Source organism: Lipophrys pholis (assembly GCF_963383615.2).
Source record: "Lipophrys pholis genome assembly, chromosome: 19".
Classification (NCBI taxonomy): domain Eukaryota; kingdom Metazoa; phylum Chordata; class Actinopteri; order Blenniiformes; family Blenniidae; genus Lipophrys; species Lipophrys pholis.
In genome coordinates, this window is record NC_137647.1 from 9,872,377 (window position 1) to 9,890,638 (window position 18,262).

The 18,262-nt window shown below is 43.1% G+C and overlaps 1 protein-coding gene across 1 annotated transcript in view; it reads left to right on the plus strand.

Moving 5' to 3' along the window:
• Positions 1-18,262, plus strand: part of coro7 (coronin 7) — a 95,427-nt gene that overhangs the window by 72,535 nt on the left and 4,630 nt on the right. Inside the window, exons 10-20 of the mRNA XM_080487826.1 lie at positions 15,363-15,417; positions 15,955-16,012; positions 16,111-16,256; positions 16,362-16,460; positions 16,544-16,648; positions 16,883-17,048; positions 17,136-17,311; positions 17,391-17,499; positions 17,584-17,670; positions 17,751-17,893; positions 18,098-18,202. Coding sequence (XP_080343952.1) covers positions 15,363-15,417; positions 15,955-16,012; positions 16,111-16,256; positions 16,362-16,460; positions 16,544-16,648; positions 16,883-17,048; positions 17,136-17,311; positions 17,391-17,499; positions 17,584-17,670; positions 17,751-17,893; positions 18,098-18,202 — 1,249 coding nt within the window. The remainder of the gene's footprint in view (positions 1-15,362; positions 15,418-15,954; positions 16,013-16,110; positions 16,257-16,361; positions 16,461-16,543; positions 16,649-16,882; positions 17,049-17,135; positions 17,312-17,390; positions 17,500-17,583; positions 17,671-17,750; positions 17,894-18,097; positions 18,203-18,262) is intronic.

Here is an 18,262-nt window from a genome sequence, read left to right on the forward strand (position 1 = left end):
TTTTGACTTGTGTGTTTAGAGAACAACAAAGTGTTTCCCTGCAGGAGACAGAGAAAGAGCGTCAGTGAGAATGAAAGCAGCTCCCCTCAAAATGACATCTCACTCAGTCGCTCCCTCCCCTCAAGTGTCACTTGGCACAACGAAATGTTGCCGTTTGAAAAATTGGAGTCGGCGGGATGACGGTTCTAATAAATAAATGAGCTATCTGGATGATTTCTAAAGCAGCTTGTGCAGCACATTTTGTAGCTTCACAAGGCCACTTTGAGCCTATAATGACATTTCTTTGGTCTTGCTTATTGGAAGAACACCAAAGTACTAAGTAGTTACTGCATGAGCTCAAAAAGGAATTATGATGTTTTTTTTTCTGTTGGAGCTATAAAACCAGGCTTTTATTAGTCATACGGAGCCAAGTTCAGGTTTTTGGGGTAAAGGGCTTCATAAATGTTTCATTTCTACATACATTTGTGTTGGTGTTTATATTTAGAGATGTGTTGTCTGTAAATGTACAGCATTAGTCGTGTGTTGCTCTTTTGTGCATAGAGAGGTTTAGCAAGTGAACACACTGGGAGGGCCTCGGACAGTTTTTTTTTTCCTGATTTGATTACATTTTGTTGAATTCTTATGGCACCAATAACAATTCCCCAACTTGACCCCTGCTCATTATTATCTCCCGCTCCATTTGAGGTTGAGAGCAGTACGTCCTCCGTTATTGTTTAGTAAAACTGTTGAAGCATCTGTGTTCATTCCTGTTTTGTGCATACGCTTTGTTCCCCCCGTCCACAGCTTTGCGTCTTTCCGTCACACGTAAACGCGCTCTGACGGCAGCATGTGTGGGCTGCCATCAGACACAACCAGGTCCTCTTCCGCAAGGGAACGAACTGCCTTTCTTCTCACAGAGCCTGAAAGCCCAGCAGCTCAGGACAAATATGTCTCTGGGAAGTAGAAACCAGGGAGCGGAGAGGAAGAAGCGAAGTACATGCATGATTAATTAGTGGCTGCCAAGGTGACCCGAATGTGATGGAGAAATATGGCCTACGGAGAGAGAAGTACTGACGGCACTCAAAGCGGAAGTCGTCGCTGTTTGTGTGTGAACAAACATTTAGCATGAGATAAAAGTGAAATGTTGACTCTTCCCACCTGTCCACCGCCGGGCCATTACAAGTCAATCAGCTCATCATAAAGCTGTCCTTTTTAGAGGAACCTTCAGTATAACAATATGATCATCATCCAGTTTACACTCTGCAGCTTTTGCTTATTTAATCGGCCCCTTGAAAAAACAAACAATGCGTGATCTAAAGTGAGCTTTAGTTTCAAGACAGAAATGGCTTGGGATATTTATCCCCAAATTTCTTTCTGCTATTTTTCACTGTTTCGTGGTTAGAAGACAGCTTGTGTTAAGTCTCCATGATCAGTGAAGCACAAACACAGGATGGAATTATTAACCCCCCCCCAAAAAAAGAAAAAAAAACAGCCTCCTGTTTGCTGCCTTTTTATTGCTTTGTTTTCATGCTTTTTTTTTTTTTTTTTTACTATTATTGTTCTAACTTTTGGCTCTTCGTCATATCCCTCCGGCCTTATTATGGCTTTTTGGACTCCCTGGATTAGGCTGACGGCGTCATTTCGAGGAGGCAGCCATGTCAACATGAAAAGACCCTCAACACAAAGACGTCAAGAATCTGTACACTTAACTTCTAGTGAATGCAGAAGCCGTTGAGCTGCAGAGGAGGCCCGAGACGGCGAACACACGCAGACTTGGAGAGGTCAGGCCGTAGTTCACTTTGAGGTTTACTAGTCTGTTGACTCTGTGCACGCTAACACTTCTCATTAGAGAGCGAGACAGACACAGACAGCACAGCTGGTCCATTCATGCCCCGGAGCTGGTCAAGCCATTAAGAGCACATTTTATTGTTGGAACGATTTGGAACTCATCATGAAAACAGTCTTGGCTTCACAAACATGTATTATCAAGCTGATTGAGAACATGCTGCTCTCGGCAGCGGTGGGATTTGTATTTTCCCGAAGCCGTTTAGAATATTTTTTTTTTTTTCTGCTGCTGTGGTGTCCTGAAATCTGGCATTGAGCAACTGTGACGGTTTAACTGTAAACACAGAGATTTCTGCTTGTTGTTGGGAGTAGTAAGAGACGAGGGATATTAAGAAGAGTGAGATTGAAAGAGAGGAGATGGTGAATGACCTCGCTGGACACAGACACAGTTTTCCTGTCATCATCATTAACAAGTGAGACACAGTCGTTTAGTCTTTTCATCCTGTCTCTTTCACTGCAGTTTTGCTCTTCTATTACCTCTCTTTCTCTTGCTCTCTCTTTTTTTTTTTTTTTTTTTTTTATTACTGCACCTGCACATATTGAAATAACCCCGAGGCCTTTACTACTAAACACATCATCACTGACCAGTTAATGAAGCACATATTTTTGTCTGGGTTTGGTGGAGACCAAGAACAGAAAAAGGCAAAGTGAATATTTGACATATTTGATGTTTGACTTTAATTATGACTGTTATCATTACCAGCTCACGTTGCCCAGTGAATAGTGCATGCATAAAGGGTTCGCTTTGTTCCCCCATGTCAGCTTCAAATCTGGTAATACAGTAAAGTCAGTGTTGGTTTTTTTTGCAGACCGTGGCTCTATGTGACCCAAAAATCATAATACTTTGTAAAAATGTTACAGCAGATATGAGTAGTTGTCATGCAAAGTTGCACAGAAAGTCTTCACCTTTTCTTTCCCCCGTCACACTTTCTCGGTGCACCTTTGGTATGTCAGGTATAAGGTAACAGCAGCTCATCCACACACCATGATAAGTTTGTTAGTCCTATGAATGAAACTCAATAGGATGATAATGGCTGCTTCGCGGGTCACATCAGGGCAAATGGTGCTCGCAGATGGGTAATGTGTTTTTCGCCATTGTTTTCCCATTTTTGTTACGTTCATCATCAAATATTTTCAGGCTCATTGCTCAGACTGAAAAAAATAAAAGGTTCATTTCCCCTATAATTTAATTCCAACGATGAAACTTTGATTTGTTACTCGTAAACTAAAACATTTCAAGGCACTTTTGTTCCATCGTTTAGATATTTAGCTCACAAATATACAGTATCTTGAAATACATTGTTTCCTGTGATCACTTGTTTTTCCGTCTTTTTTCAATATGAGGCCATAATTATGATTGCATTTTTTTGAAGATAGAACATGTTCGTTTATATGTCATGGGGGAAGTAATAACTAATAAATAATTTTTTTCTTTTAAACATTTTTACTTTTATAAATAAATAGAGGCTCTTATAGTCATTTAATTTGCTGCAATGGAAGAGTAAATACACTTGCTCGGTACCTGAAATCTCATCAGTCCTTAATTAATTTTTTGTGCAACAGTTTCAAAACACAACTTGAATCAGCTTCATACATCTTTTGACTCTGACATATTATAAATTGTCTTACACGTGCATCATTGAAAAACTGGTCGGCACTCATTACTTACACTCCCAAGTTTCAAACATTTTAATCTCAGGTTAAAATGAAATAAAAACAAAATCTGATATTTTGAAATAATGTAATATTTTAAAATATTCTAATATTGATTTGCGTGATTTATGAGCTATAACAATGAAGAATAAAACAAATATTGCTTGAATTATTCCAGTTTCTGTGTAATGAATCTATTATAGCATATCGAAGTTTTAAATGGGCATTTTTCCATTTTTTTGTATTTTTATTTATCAGTTGGTTTTTGTTTTACTGCTACTTTACTTTTTAATAACACAAAGAGAATATCTTCACAGTATCACTCTCAATTTTCCTGTCTGTCGCTTTTTCTGTGTCTATAGCACAACAAATGATGCGTCCAATGTGGGGACATTTTTTGTGCTTCTGTTTTGTCGCCTCTTGTTTGGGTGTTTCCGTTTGTCACCATATTGTTGTTCTTTTTGATTACAAGATGACACCACGCCTTTGTCCAAACATGCTCTCTGTGTCTCTGAGTATTTTGGCTCTAAAGTGGCCTGCCCGGTTAAATAAAAGAGGTTAAATAAAAAAATAAACACAAGCCGGCAGATAAGGCTCCTTCAGCTCTGCCACACAGTGCTGATAACACGAACATGAAAAGACGGACGTGAAGGTCTTGACATTGGGAGGAGGTCAAGAAGTTGATCAAATGAAAGGAAAGAGTGAGGAAGTCGCTCTTGTTTCACCAGCATCAAAGTCTTGATTGTTGTCTTTCTCTGATTCCGCTCACCTCATGGATGTGAGACCTTCTCTGTTTGCAAAGCTGTGGTCCATCCGAGTGTAATTCAATGAACACCATGTCTGGGTTATTTTTCTTTTCTTTTTTTTTTCTTCTTCTTCTTCTTCTTCTTCTTCCTGAGGAATATTCATCTGCTGTGTTAACAGTTTGGTCAGGGCTGCCTCGTCATGCAGTGGTGAAATGGCTCAAGCTGAGGCTGGATGTGGGCTTGTAAACGTCTGGTCAGCTCTACTTTTTGAGGAAATGCTGGCTCATAGACCGTACGAGAAGTGTGTCTTTCTACGTCCAGGCACTACGCCCTCCCTTGTTTGTCAAATGCTTGTTTTCATAATCGCATTAATTGGCTTGCTTAGATTTCAACACATTCAACTTAAAAATGTTGGAATTTGTATGATTGGGACTAAAACTGGTAAATTGGTTGCTGTCGCTGTGTGTAGGTGGTCACAGAGTGATAGTGTGTCTCCTGTGAACAAGATGCAGACAGAGATTGGGGGGAAAAACGAGAGCAAAGATGCGTTTCGGTGTGTGTATAGGGGCCATATCCAGAGTCACTGTATCATGTCATGGATATGTTGTAATCTGTAACAATCACTTACTTCCAGTGTCCGTCCAATAACTTTCCTGGATGATGCACAATCCAGCTCAAAACACACTCACGAGTAAATATGTACTCACACAACTGCTAAGATTTACGACACAGATGTGACAGCGATCTTATCTCTTACCTCCCTGGGCTTGCTCGGTCTCTCTCTCCCTCTCCCTTTTCTCCCTCCCTCATTTCATTTAATAAATCTGCTCGGTTCTGTGAAGCTTTTATTGGTTTTCAGTGTACTTTATTCCAGCTTCGGTCATTAAAGCAGATTGATTTAGTGAGGGTGTGTCGGACCCACGGAGAGTAAAACACGGGGCTTTGTGCAGCGTTCTTCAAAACAGTACTGAGGTGGAAAGGTGAGGGTTTGATTTCTGAAGTAACCGTGGTTGTCAGATCTACACACGATGTGGGGCAAAAGTTTTCATGATAACCGTCACCGACTTGATTCATTCTATCTTTACATTTTAATGTTTTCCTTTGAAGTCTTCTCAAACCTTATGCTATTTTTCAAAAACATCAGTCTGAATAGAACACTTTTTTTGGGGTTGGGGAATGTTTACTTTTCAGAGATGCAACATTCTTTCTATCCTGCATGAGTGGAATTTTTTGCTTGTGAGATAAAGGGGAGACCAGCAGAGCATGTAAACGAGATAAAGTGAGGCTTTAGATGGACCCGGGGAAAAAAAAGCATGTACGGACACAGTTGCATCTACTGAGGTGTGTGTGTGTGTGTGTGTTGTTTCTCACAAAGAGACCAGTCAGATCCACTGTCGCTGTGTACCAGAGACCGAGAGACGGAGGCACTGATAAACCCTGTTAACTCTCCGATAAGGCCGAGCTAGAAGACACCACAGAGTCAAAACATGTGTGAATGACGATCAGTGAAAGGCGCTCTGTTGAACGCCTCAAGAATGTTTTTGTACCTTCGGGTCCAGCGGGAGTGAGGAGATAAAAAAAAAAAAAAAACGTCTGAAGAAGTTGTTTCAGGGTTTCTATTTCTCTCTTTATTTTTCCCGTTCCCTCTCTCGGGGCGAAGCCCTCACTCATCTGCATACAAGCACCGGACTGGAAGGAACAAGAAATACGAAACAGTAACGTTTGGTTTTATGGCTGAAAGTCATACACACAGAAAGATTCAAATCGTCTATTATACAACGGATTCGTCATCATTTAAAGGAAATTTGACACGATTGGTTATTTGAACCTCAGACTCGTGTGACCTCGGTGTCTTCCAGACAGGGTTTGTTGGTCTCAAGCACCCGAAGGCCCGTCTGACTCTAACCACCGCCGTTTTTAACGGGGCAGTAAGTCAGTCATCAAGCCTGTTATTGTGGAGTGTGTTTTTATAGCCGGCTGCACTGACTGTTCCAGTGTTCGTGGCCTAGAACAGCAACAGCTTGGATTTGTGGCTTTCCACAGTAGGAAAAACCGACCAGCGCAGCACCGACAGCTGACATGATCCTCAGGTTGTTCCTCTATTGGAGATCAATGCACACTAATCAGTGCCAGAGCCAACATGGCAGCTCAGATTATTGTTTTTAAGTTATGGAAGTGGTATGCAAAGTAATTACTTGGTATGGCTGATTCAGTGGTTGTAATGATGGATGTAAAATCTTTTATTGAGATTACACATTGAAGTGTTGCTTGCTTTTGATTTGTTTGGATTGTTTGTTAGAGATTTTATTAATAAAGCTTGTAAGATATTTTATTATCACTGACTTCAGTCTTGAAACATCCTTTTACAACACTTTAGGGTTGAAATTTACAGTGTTCTAATTATTTTGATTTTCAATTATATTTTTACATTTTACAGTTTTTATTGTACTTTTATTGATTTTATGATGCACAGATGGGTTGGCACTTTTCAATTCCGTTGTACTGGTTACAATTACGATAAAGATTCTATTCTATTCTATTCCATCTTATACAGGGTTAAAAACTGGCTTGCACGAGGAAAAGAAAAACATCAGTCCTGACAGTTATTTAATACTCATGATGTATTCTTGTCCTATAACTTGTAAAGGTTGGAACTTCTATTTTTCCAGAAAGTCTATTTCCTGACACAATTTGCGAGCTGTGAAATAAAAAAACTCAGGTTTTCATCATGTGTTTCATAGTCAATTTGACATAATTTATCTGGGCTTTAGCGGGATCTTGCTGATCAAAGTTTATCCGTCAGATAGTTTTATTGTGAATTTTTACTGAAGAGTTCAAAACATTCGCTCACCGGGTGTCTCTGCTCAGCCGTGCAGAATTCGTCTTTCCTCAGGTGACCTTACAGCAGAGACGCTCACTGTGGGTCACTGCTTCCTATCTGCTGTGTGCCATCTCTTCTTTTCACCTCTCCCCTCCGAGGCAGTCACGGCTGCTGATCAGTTCCCAGGCCCCCAACGACAGGTCATTATACGGTCATGTAACCCGGGCCCTTGAAGCCCAGCCTTGAGGTTAACGCGGAACGCATCTCTTCCGGAGCTGCGCATCCATCAGCTGGAACCGACCAGCGCGTCAGCGATATGGACACAGGCACAAATAAACAAAAAAAAACATGCCAATACTGAAAGTAGACGATACCTGAGAAACCCCTAAAACTGCCTTTTTGCTCTAAGTGCAACTTCTAATTTATGTGTTTCAAATATTTAGGTTTCTCATTAGTGTTTTCACACGCTCGCTTCCCTAAATCCATCATGGCCACCCACGTCCCACAACAAGCCCCCCCCCCCCTCCCGGTGCTGATTGCTGAGGTCTCCTGCCAGTTTATGGCCAGAGACCTGACTGTTTTATAACCGAGCCGGCCTGAACCGGTTTACCACACGTTCACAGGCCTGTCTGAGTTTGTGTTTGCGTGAACTGATTTACGGATGTCTCATCTCTGGGACCCAATTTTCCCTCATTTATCCTGGATAACTAGGGCTTTCGGCCATGCGGTGGCGTAGCGGTTAGCTCTCCCACCTCACAATGATATCATGAGAGGTTTGACTCCAGGCTTTGGAGGCCTTCATGTTTGGAGTCTGCATGTTCTGCCGGGGCAGCATGAACAGTCCAAACACACGTGTTTGAGGTTGATTGGTGACTCAAACTTCCTGTAGGTGTGAAAGTGAGTGTTAGTGGCTATCTGTCTCTCTGTTCACCCTGTGATGGACCGGCGACCCGTCCAGAGATAGCGAGATGACTCCAGTGACCTTTGACTGCAAGTCTGATAAAGCAGTATTCAAAGTGAATGGAACTGGGACTGTGAGTGTTGGTGTGTATTATCTCAGCCAGTTAAACTCTGTTTTCTGTGTCTCTTGTGCTGTCCATCATGTGGTCAGACACTTATGTTCTCTCAAAATGTGTTGAAGCGTCAATTATTCTTCAAGGAATTGTGTTTCTACTCATTCTTGGGGTTTTTTTGCGAATATGTGCCTCATATCAACCGTCTTGTCGTGACATCATTGTTTCCCCAAATAGTGAGAGATCTGCAGCCTTCAGTGTGACGGCTGCTTGAGTCATTGTAAAGATAGAGCCATACCAATGACACTCTGAAGCGTTATTTAATTTTTTGAAGACCAGACGGTAATGACTGTGGAAGCTGGTGGGTTTTCTTTTTCTGTTTGGAAACTTTGCATGTGGCTGTGTTTTGAATTGGGGAGTTTAAAGGGGGGGGTGTCAGAGGGGTCACTGCAGACCAGATGACATGGAGAACAGTGAGTTTAATTAAACCTTTAGCATCATGTGTGCATGACTGGTACCATGTGTATTTTTCTGTGTGTGCGTGCTGGTCGTCAGGGGCCAGAGGATGGGGCCCGACCAAGCGAGGAGAAAGGGGAAAGTAGGCGCTTGGCAGCCCATCTGAGAGCTTCGTCACTGGGGCTCAGACACGGCCACAGCTGGCCCCTCCGCTTACAATCCGGGCTTTTCTTCCCCCCCTCAGGAACGCGGTGCGTCAACTCTAATTCCCTTCTAATGAACTGGCTACTGAAGGTAGCTCGGCAAGCAGACCCAGCACACTTATTAAACACACATAGTGGAAACAAAGCACGCAGTCAGTGGAAAAAGTATGCTGCACTTTCAGTACATTTCGGCTCTTAGCGGGGCGACTGTGCTGCTCGACTTGTACGCCTGCTGAGGGTGCTTGAACTCGAATCCCATACTAGAACTTGCCTTCTGGACCAAATTGAGCAGAGCAACACCTTAACCTTTAGGAACATATAGAGAAAGCTGCTGTATCCTCACCAGCATGGGCTTTTTCTTTATTATCAGATGTGTTTAAGTCTCACAGCTAAGCTACTTACTGAATTTTGGATGAATGAGTAAGTCATCTAATAACCTTGTTCTTTCTTATGCTGCTTCAAAGGCCCCTTTGTCTGATGTCTCTCTTTTATCAGACTAAAAGTGTCACCACAGTAATCTAAGAAAATGACAAGAAAAATGTGCATAAATGTGGCGACGAGACCTTGTTTGATATTTTGGAGGGGGTGGGAATTCCTTCTCCTGGTGGATAAATAAGCTTCAGAAGATTCAAGAAAGACCTCTCAAAGGACTTTTTCTGGATTTGCAAAAAAAAATAAAAGGAAAAGAAAAAAGGAAAAAAAAATCCTCTAGATTTACTGGTAGATTCCTCACTCTGTTACTCAAATACAATGAACGATAAACAAACAAAGACGTTGTTTTGCTTTCTTCCATTCATTCAAAACCGTGACGCAGAGCTTTATTCTGTTGGCAGAAGGTCAGAGGTAAGATCCTGGTCACCTCTCATGGGAGTTACATTAATTTTGAAGTGAGAGCAGTGAGATGTCTCCCAGTTAAAAGTCTGGTCAAGTAGATGGGTTGCGGCGAGGGCAGCTTCTGACAGTTTAACGTCTGTGGCGCAGAACCTGCGGTTCACATGCTGCTGATGGCCACGTTTATATGCGTTCAGACGGCACAAGTGACGTCACATTGATTGCATTGTGGACTTGAGAGTTTACAAAGGTGACAAAGCTCATCAGTGGTGATGTGTTCTGGCACAGTCGAGTCATTTGTGCTGGATTGTGGTACAGCGGTTTGGAAGCACTGATCACTGAGATGATTTCCACGATCACCTATAATTTATACCTAAACCTCTGCAAGATAAGATTTCACTTTTCGGACATTCTTGAGGAGCACTAGAAACGAACCCGGGACTTGCTGTCCTGGAAACAGTTGTACAAATCCTCTGTTGTTTCTTCTATGACTCCCACCTAATATCCGTGGATTATTCCACTCCAGTCCTCCCATTGTCGGAATGATGTGGACAGTCATGGACCCGCAGGGTAAGTGTGGATAAAACCATTAGCTGTGTCTAACTCCTTTACACTGGAGGAATACCACTGAAACAGAACAGTGTGTTAACTTACGGCAAAAAGTGGAGATGGCAGCGGAAAGATTTTATTAAAAGAAGAAATGCTGAATCTGTTTTATTGGACAGTAATCATGAAAGCGATAACTGGAAAGCATGTGGCTTTCAGTGTGGAGACACAGTTCTGAGTTATAGCCAAATATGCTAGAATTAATTTTATACCCCAGCACATCTGTGGCCATTAGTAATCTGCCTTTAATCAAGCGTATGTGTGGGGGAGACAAAGAAAGGCCTCAAATATTATTGGAAATTACGTTCCAGTTCATTTTCAGCCACTCCCTGTGCAGCCGCACTGGGGCCTCACAGGTCACTGTGACCCATACGAGAGGCATAACTGTGATTTTGACCTGTTACTCAATCATGTTGATTCACATTAGAATTTAATTTAAAAATGATGAACCCCTCAAAACCTTAGTTTATGAACAGGAACTTGCAAGATGCTTTTGTTATAGGACTTTTTTTTGGGGGGGAGCAAATGACTTTTACTGAATGTAAAAAGTTTTGTGTGTATCTTGATTTGTTTATTTATTTCTATTTATGTCTCTGATGAGACTTGTGTGTCCATACTTAGATTTGTGTATGGATAGATATACACGTGCGTGATACAGTTTGTGTAATGTGGTTGTTTGTGTCTTTTGAGATTTGCATATGACTACAGCAACTACTAATTGTCTCTGGGGGTTTTTTGTGGCCCTCTGGGTTTGCTGGAACTTTTATCAAGTTGGCTCCCGTAATGTTTTGAAAGTAACTCAAACTGTGATTAATACTCAATGAGTGAGTTTCTAAGTTGGCTGCCGTACTCCATGTGCACTTTCACATTTTTCTCTTCCGGACTTGTCCCAAGTGCCTGTTTGATAATCCAAACATTGACTCTCAAACCGTGAGCGGTCCGATACAGCTGGACAAGCTGCAGGCGCTCGGGTGTGTAAAGGCAGGAGGCCAGACCAAGTTTGCTGATGCAGTTCACAGTTCAGTGGACCCTTCACCCTCGGTGTGATCGCTGCAGCGCCTACTGCATCACCAGAGAGACTGATAAAGACGGGGGGGGGTCAGAAAAGATGGCAAGAACAGTGAATAGAAGAGGGTTCATACAGGCAGTGCGGCAGAGAGTCTCCTCCTCTATAGCCCATGATAAGACCATGACTTTGATTTGATGGCATGTAAAAAAATAAGAATGTGAAGATTCTGTAATGTAGGTCAAACATACGGCTCTCGTGTCAAAATCAGCCCACCAAATGGTCCAATCAAGCCTGGGGAGGACATTGCCTGTGTTCAATTCACTGAGATGAAATCCAGCAATTTCTGTACTGTAAAACATAAACGTAAACTTAAACAGCTACGAACCTTAGTTCAGTAACTATCCTGAAACCCACATCTGAACTGCAATGCCTGTAGCAGGAGTGCCAGTTTATATGTAGATAAATAGCATTACACTCAGAGAGAATACACTTCTTTTTCTTAAAAAAATTTCAGATTGCTCATATTAGATTACAATTTTTATCGGGTAAATAACTGTAGAAAGTGCTGCTCCGGCCCCATTGAGATCAACCTGACCAGCATGTGGCCCCTGAACTTAACTGAGTTTGACACTCCTGCGCTGACGTGCACAATAACCGTTTCCTCAATGCATGATGTAAAAACAAAAATAATACACAAATTCTGACTTCCATACAAAGATTCAGAGAATGTTTTCCTTCCCAGGACAGGCTGTTATACAGCAGTGGTCATATCACGTTAAAGTACAGTGTGACAATGATGAACCTGTCTGCTGACAACACATATCAGCAGACTGAAAGTCCTCCAGTGTTTCTATAATTTAAAAAAAAAAAAAAAAAGTGAGTGGTTCTGTGCAAAATGAGGCTCAAAGTGAGATGCAGACAAGCAGTTGCTTTGTTTTGGTTTCATGTTCCTCAAAGGCCACCACTGTTATTTCTCTTCGACTTTACGGCTAGCTGCTACCTGTCATCTGGAGCTTATTGTGTGTTTTTACTTGTGCGGCTGCCCTCTAAAAGGCTAAAGAGAAAGCTCCCTTTGACTGATACTGATCTGGTCAGAGATGCTGTACCTCACCACCACAAACCTTATACCTCCACAGACTGCTTCCATTAGCTCCACCTATACTGTATATATTACACTGCGACTTGTGTCTGATGCTATCAGTGTGACTGAATGGGCATACAGTCATAATGCAGTGCGAGCCCCTGCACATCAATGTGTCCTATTGTGTGGAAGCCGGACGTTTTTTGTTTTTTTTTGTGTTTTTTTTGCACAGTTGAATTGTATAAACTCTGAGGTTTCTCTCCCAGATGCACAATAACATACACTCCGCAGTTCAAACTCGCGCACACACAAGCACTGCACTTGTCTGTCAGCCACACGTCCATTTTTCTGGACTTCCATTACTCAGTTATTCCGATGATTTACATTATCTCGCACATTATCAAACGACATGACATTCCCATAATCATAGTACTCCTGGACAGATTCAGACTAACACACACACACACACACTCTCATGAGTAATATAACTGTCATATCTGCTGGTGCTGAAGGCTGCTGTCATGGGCAGAAGGTCATTTCGGGATGTCCGTTTGGGGGTGTGTGTGTGAGTGTGTGTGTGTGCGTGGCAGCGGAGTGAGGCGATGGCAGACGAGACAGGAGGCGTGCTCTCGCTGCTTTCTGTTTTGTGTAAACTCTGATAGGAGCGCAGTGACAGACTGAAGCCAGGGGGATTTTGGGCGCATCAGTCGGCTCAGTGCAGAGCGTTTGGAAGGTGTTGAGACGTAAGTGGGGGCACATCAGTCAGAGAGTGAGACTGAGAAGCAGTCCAGGAAAAAAAAAATCTTTAAAAAAAAAAAAAATAATTATTTGATAAAGTCTCTCAATTCATCTTTATTCTCATCTATCCAAACCACAAGGCTTTTAAAAAATAAATCACTGTTTGATGACAGTGTCTGCTTTAACGTCACATGCTCTACACAGAAGAGGTTTTATGTGAGGATTATTGTCTCACACACGTACGCCTCTGTTTTCAGCTTTTCCTGAATGAAGCCTTTAATAGTATTTGTTTTCATTCATAATCAGCCCATGTGATCGAGCTCCGCGTAACTCCCACACTGAGCGGGTGTAAATGCATGTTGTCATTAATGCATGTTCACGTGCATCATGAGGCTGCATAATTAGTTTGTGTGTTCATGTGCACTTGTGTGTGTTTGCTCGTGAAAATGCACATACAGCCGTGTGTGTGTGTGTGTGTGTGTGTGTGTGTGTGTGTGTGTGTGTGTGTGTGTGTGTGTGTGTGTGTGTGTGTGTGTGTGTGTGTGTGTGTGTGTGTGTGTGTGTGTGTGTGTGTGTGTGTGTGTGTGTGTGTGTGTGTGTGTGTGTGTGTGTGTGTGTGTGTGTGTGTGTGTGTGTGTGTGTGTGTGTGTGTGTGTGTGTGTGTGTGTGTGTTTTCCTTCCTCTGTGAGAAAAAGGTCTGGTGGAGAGGTGAAGCATGAAAACGACAGTGAACAGTGGCAATGATAAAGTGATAAAGCTTCACTCCTATTATGTGGCTGTTTGACTTTTACTGTGAGAAACCCAAAGATAAGCACTCGGAGAAATTGGGAGAAATAATTGGGACTAGAGGTACAAAGGGAGATTAGGGCGGAATTGAGGTACTGTTGCAGAGAAGGAAAGGACAGAGTGGGAGAGGCGGAGGGTGGGAATGGAGGTGTTTAGGGACTCCCTGTGGGCCAACTCCGACATGGGAACAAGGAGTCGACCTAACGAAGCGTGGACGTCCCTCACTGATTTCACAGGGGCGGGAGGGGCTTTGAGGGGAAAAGGCATAGGTTTGACACAGGAGCAGTTCTTCATGATGCAGTGAACAATCAGGTGAGGTAGGGAACCCTACAGTTAGATTTACAGTCCCATTATTAGTAAGAAGTTTCTGTACATTGACAGTTAATTTAGATATTTCATGAACTTATATCCCTGCACTTATTGTCTAACTATTGTTGCCAGAGTTTCTAAAAAGATCTGTTACAACTCATATGTGTCCTGAAATGTTCCCGATTTGTTAGCGCGGATGTTACAGTCGCTCACAGTGAGTGTATGAACCGTGGCGTGTCACCATGCGCTGTCGCTTAAGGTCCCCAAACGCAGTCTGTCATTATACTGTCATACTTTGAGCATTACATCACGGCTCTGTCGGTCTCGGTTCATGTGGAAGCAGCCGAGCAAGCGTTCGCCCCGGAATAGGAGCGTTGCACAAGGCCGTCATCGCCGGAGCTGCCTCTCCACTTCAATCAGCCGATCTGAGGCCCGTGATGTGAAGTGCTTCAATCTGCCAGCACTCTCCATCCTCATGTCCCGTCTCCGACCCGCTCTGGAAAATAATACAGCACGCTGGCTGTTCCTGCTATTGATGAAGGGAGGGAGGAGAGGGATTTATTTCAGGACACGCTGCCAGTTATAGAATAGGAAGAGATTGACCAGCATCGCCTAAAGTATGTTTCTGTAATACTTCCCGGTTGGTTTGGTTAGTGCATTCAATCACACTTACCCCCTGGGAGTGCAAAGCTCATTAGGTTTCGGTTTCTTTCAATCCTCTCAGTTCAAATCATGAGAGGAAGCAGGTGACCATGGCCTCATTCGAGCGTGTGCGGATAAGGTAGAGCTGTGAGTTTGAAATGATTGATTGGGAACTTTCAGCGCGTTTCAAAACAAAATATTCCTATTTATGTCATGATTGGGATCTTTTTAACCAAAGATGTTTCGCCTTTTTCGTTTTGCAGGACAATAAGGCAGATATTTTCTGGATTCAGAAAAAAATATAAATAGTTTTTCATTTTCTGCCTTACTTGCAATGGAAGCCAACAGCAGAAACCTTCCTTGGTGTTTTGCACAAGGACGAGAAAAAAAAAAAGACGACATTCACTCATAAAATTATGACTGTGCCGCTTCACTTGTCTTATCACAGAAGATCCAAGTGTCATTATCAGTTCAAAATGTGATGTGATGGTCAGAAAGTCCAGATCAGATTCTCATTTTTGCAGTACTGGTTTTTAACAAATTGCGTGATTCTTCTTCATATGCAGAAACTGAGTCTGCTCTACCATCTAGTGGCGCCCGATTAATACTTCAACTTGTACCACTTGTCATCCATTTACTTTCAGGATCCTGATTCCCCTGTTTGATGAAGACACTGGTTTGCTTCTGTTGTCTGGCATGGTAAGATAAACAATAATTTCCTTCTTATACATGCTGTATACAAATAACAATAAAAAAATTACTGTGTTATTATTCATATGTATGATTTTTTGACGCCACAAATTAGTGTCAGAGAGGTACTTAATTTCCGTATATTTTAATGGTGGAAATAATTTATCTTCGAGGCGATTGACATATTTCAATAGCAAATTAAACTGAATTTCCTATTCAAGATGATGGATGCCTCGTGAAACTGCATGGGTTTTTTGGGGGGGGGATGAGGAATTAGTAAAAGTGCAGGTTGGGTCATCAGATATTTGACCCAATTTCATATAAAGGTGAGAATTTTATGTGCAAATTCTTTCATAATCAGAATCTTTTTGTTAATTATTTTGTTCACATTGACTGAAAACTGATTAATCGGCCTAAAAGCACAAGATAGAAACTGGAGAGTTGTTTTAGTGTCGTCCGAAGATGTGACTTAAAGTAATTTATTCTCTGAATCACCATTAATAGTCGAGGAGAGTAGAGGATTTATTGATTTTCCCTCCTTTACAGGGAGACACTGTCATTGATTGCTTTGAAATCTCCTCCTCTGAGCCGTCACTCTCTCAAGGTAAAGCTTATTTTATCAAGCATTGTCGTTTCAAAAACATCTCCTTATTTTCTGTGTGTCTTTAAAAAAAATGTTCCCTCCATATTTGACATTTTCAGTGAGCCACTGTCTGACGGACAGCTCAACACGCGGCGTTGCCATGCTGCCTAAGAGAGCGCTGGACATCATGTCTTGCGAAGTGATGCGCGTGCTTCAGCTGACCAACAGCTGCATTGTGCCAATCAGCTATCAGGTCCCTCGCAAGGTTGGTAAATACATGAACCCACTGGCTCATAGTGCAGATTAACTTAATCTACGTCTTTTCTTTGCACTTTAGTTTAACTTTACGTGCATATTTGCTGTCTCTCAGCATTCGGGCCAGGAATTTCACGAAGACCTTTACCCAGACACCGTGGGGTCAACGCCGGCCATGACAGCTGAGGAGTGGTGGCAGGGAGGCGACAAGCAGGTAAGTTCGCCTCACTCTCTGCAGCTTTACTCGGTGTGTGCTCTGCATGAGCAGCTCCAACGTTTAACATTGCTTGTCCTCAGGTGGACAAAGTCAGTCTCCACCCAGACAAGAGACCCAAATCAAAGGCGTCGCCTGAAAAACAAACTCCAGTCAGGAAGGGTCTGCCCAGTGGGGGGAGCAAAGAGGTAAGGAGAAGAACTTTACTTATATAGTGTGTTTTGCCAGCTTCAGTTGTCTTAAAGTTCATGTGCATGCAAGGGTGGAGCAGTTTGTGGTTCAGTGTCTTTCCCAAGGAGTCTCTCACCTCCGGGCAAAGCGAGGTGGTGTTGTAGCGTCACCTGCTCAATTATCAAATATATGATAATGTGTGACATCGACGATAAAGATGGAGCTAAGGCGGCTACCCCTCTTTTTCACAGGATCCGGCTCGCGGCTGTTCCACCTCCAGTAGTCCTTTAAGCACCCCCAGCAGCAGCAGCAGCGCCGCCCCGTCCCGCTCTCCCTCCTCCACCTCCGGCCTGTCTTCAGGCTTCCTCCCCAGTCCCAGTCCCAGCCAGAGTGTCAAGGCCATTCAGAGTCTGCTGGGTAGAAACACTCGAATAGTACATGCTCCATTCCAGCCTCGTTCAATCGAGGACGATATCATTCATATTAAGTTAATTTTCCCACCAGGGCCGACATCCAAGTTCCGCCACATCCAGGGTGCAGTGATGCACCGCGACACGCACACCACCAACATCCGCGGCCTTAACCTGACCACACCAGGCGAGTGCGACGGCTTCTGTGCCAACCACCAGCGCGTGGCAGTGCCTCTCGCCATCACCGGGGGCCAGATTGCCATAATCGAGGTGCGGCTGCAGCACAAATTTCAGGCGTGTGGATATTTCAAATAGTAAATCTAATTTTCAGTTTTATTTGTTTCCTCAGCGCTCCCAGCCGGGCAGGCTGCCAGACGCGGCGGTCCCCACCGTCCAGAACTCTGGAAATGTGGCCGACTTTTGTTGGGACCCCTTTGACCCACACCGACTTGCTGTCGGTGAGTGAAGAGTGAAACAAAGGACTGTTCATGGGAGTGTCCGACTGTGTGCTTATAATGTTGTTTTTTTTGCATCTATGCCAGCGGGCGAAGATGCTAAGATCCGGGTGTGGCAGGTGCCAGAGGGCGGGCTGAAAGAGACGCTGACAGAGCCTGAACTCACCCTCCAAGGTAGGACAGCACTGATGGTCGAAAGACGACGCAAACAAAGGGAAGTGGTGGTGACTGACTGCTCCTGGGGCTCCTTCTAGGCCACACAGAGAAGATCTACTCCATTAAGTTTCACCCGTTGGCCAGTGGACTTCTGGTGTCTTCATCCTACGACCTCAGTATCAGACTGTGGGACCTGGACAGAGGAGAGCAGGTCAAACTTCTCACTGGACATGAGGACCAGGTGAGCAAAAAATAAATCCATAATAAAATGAGATACTTTCTCATTCTGTTCATAATGAGAATAAATCAAATGCTGCATGCTTCAGATGTGGCCTGTTTTTTAGATGCCAGCCATACTTTACCTCAACATATTGTCAGACAAACACAATGTGATCGTTTTACAAGCTTCTGTTGCTTCTTCATTTCTCTTTGTGCTTCAATTCAGGTGTTTAGCATGGCATGGAGTCCAGATGGAAAGCTCCTGGCCACAGCTTGCAAGGACGGGAAAGTTCGCATCTATGACCCTCGGAAGTCCACTGCCCCCGTACAGGTAGCAACAGCGGACCACCATTAAAATAAATAAGAAAATTAATGGTCTCTGGGATTGTTT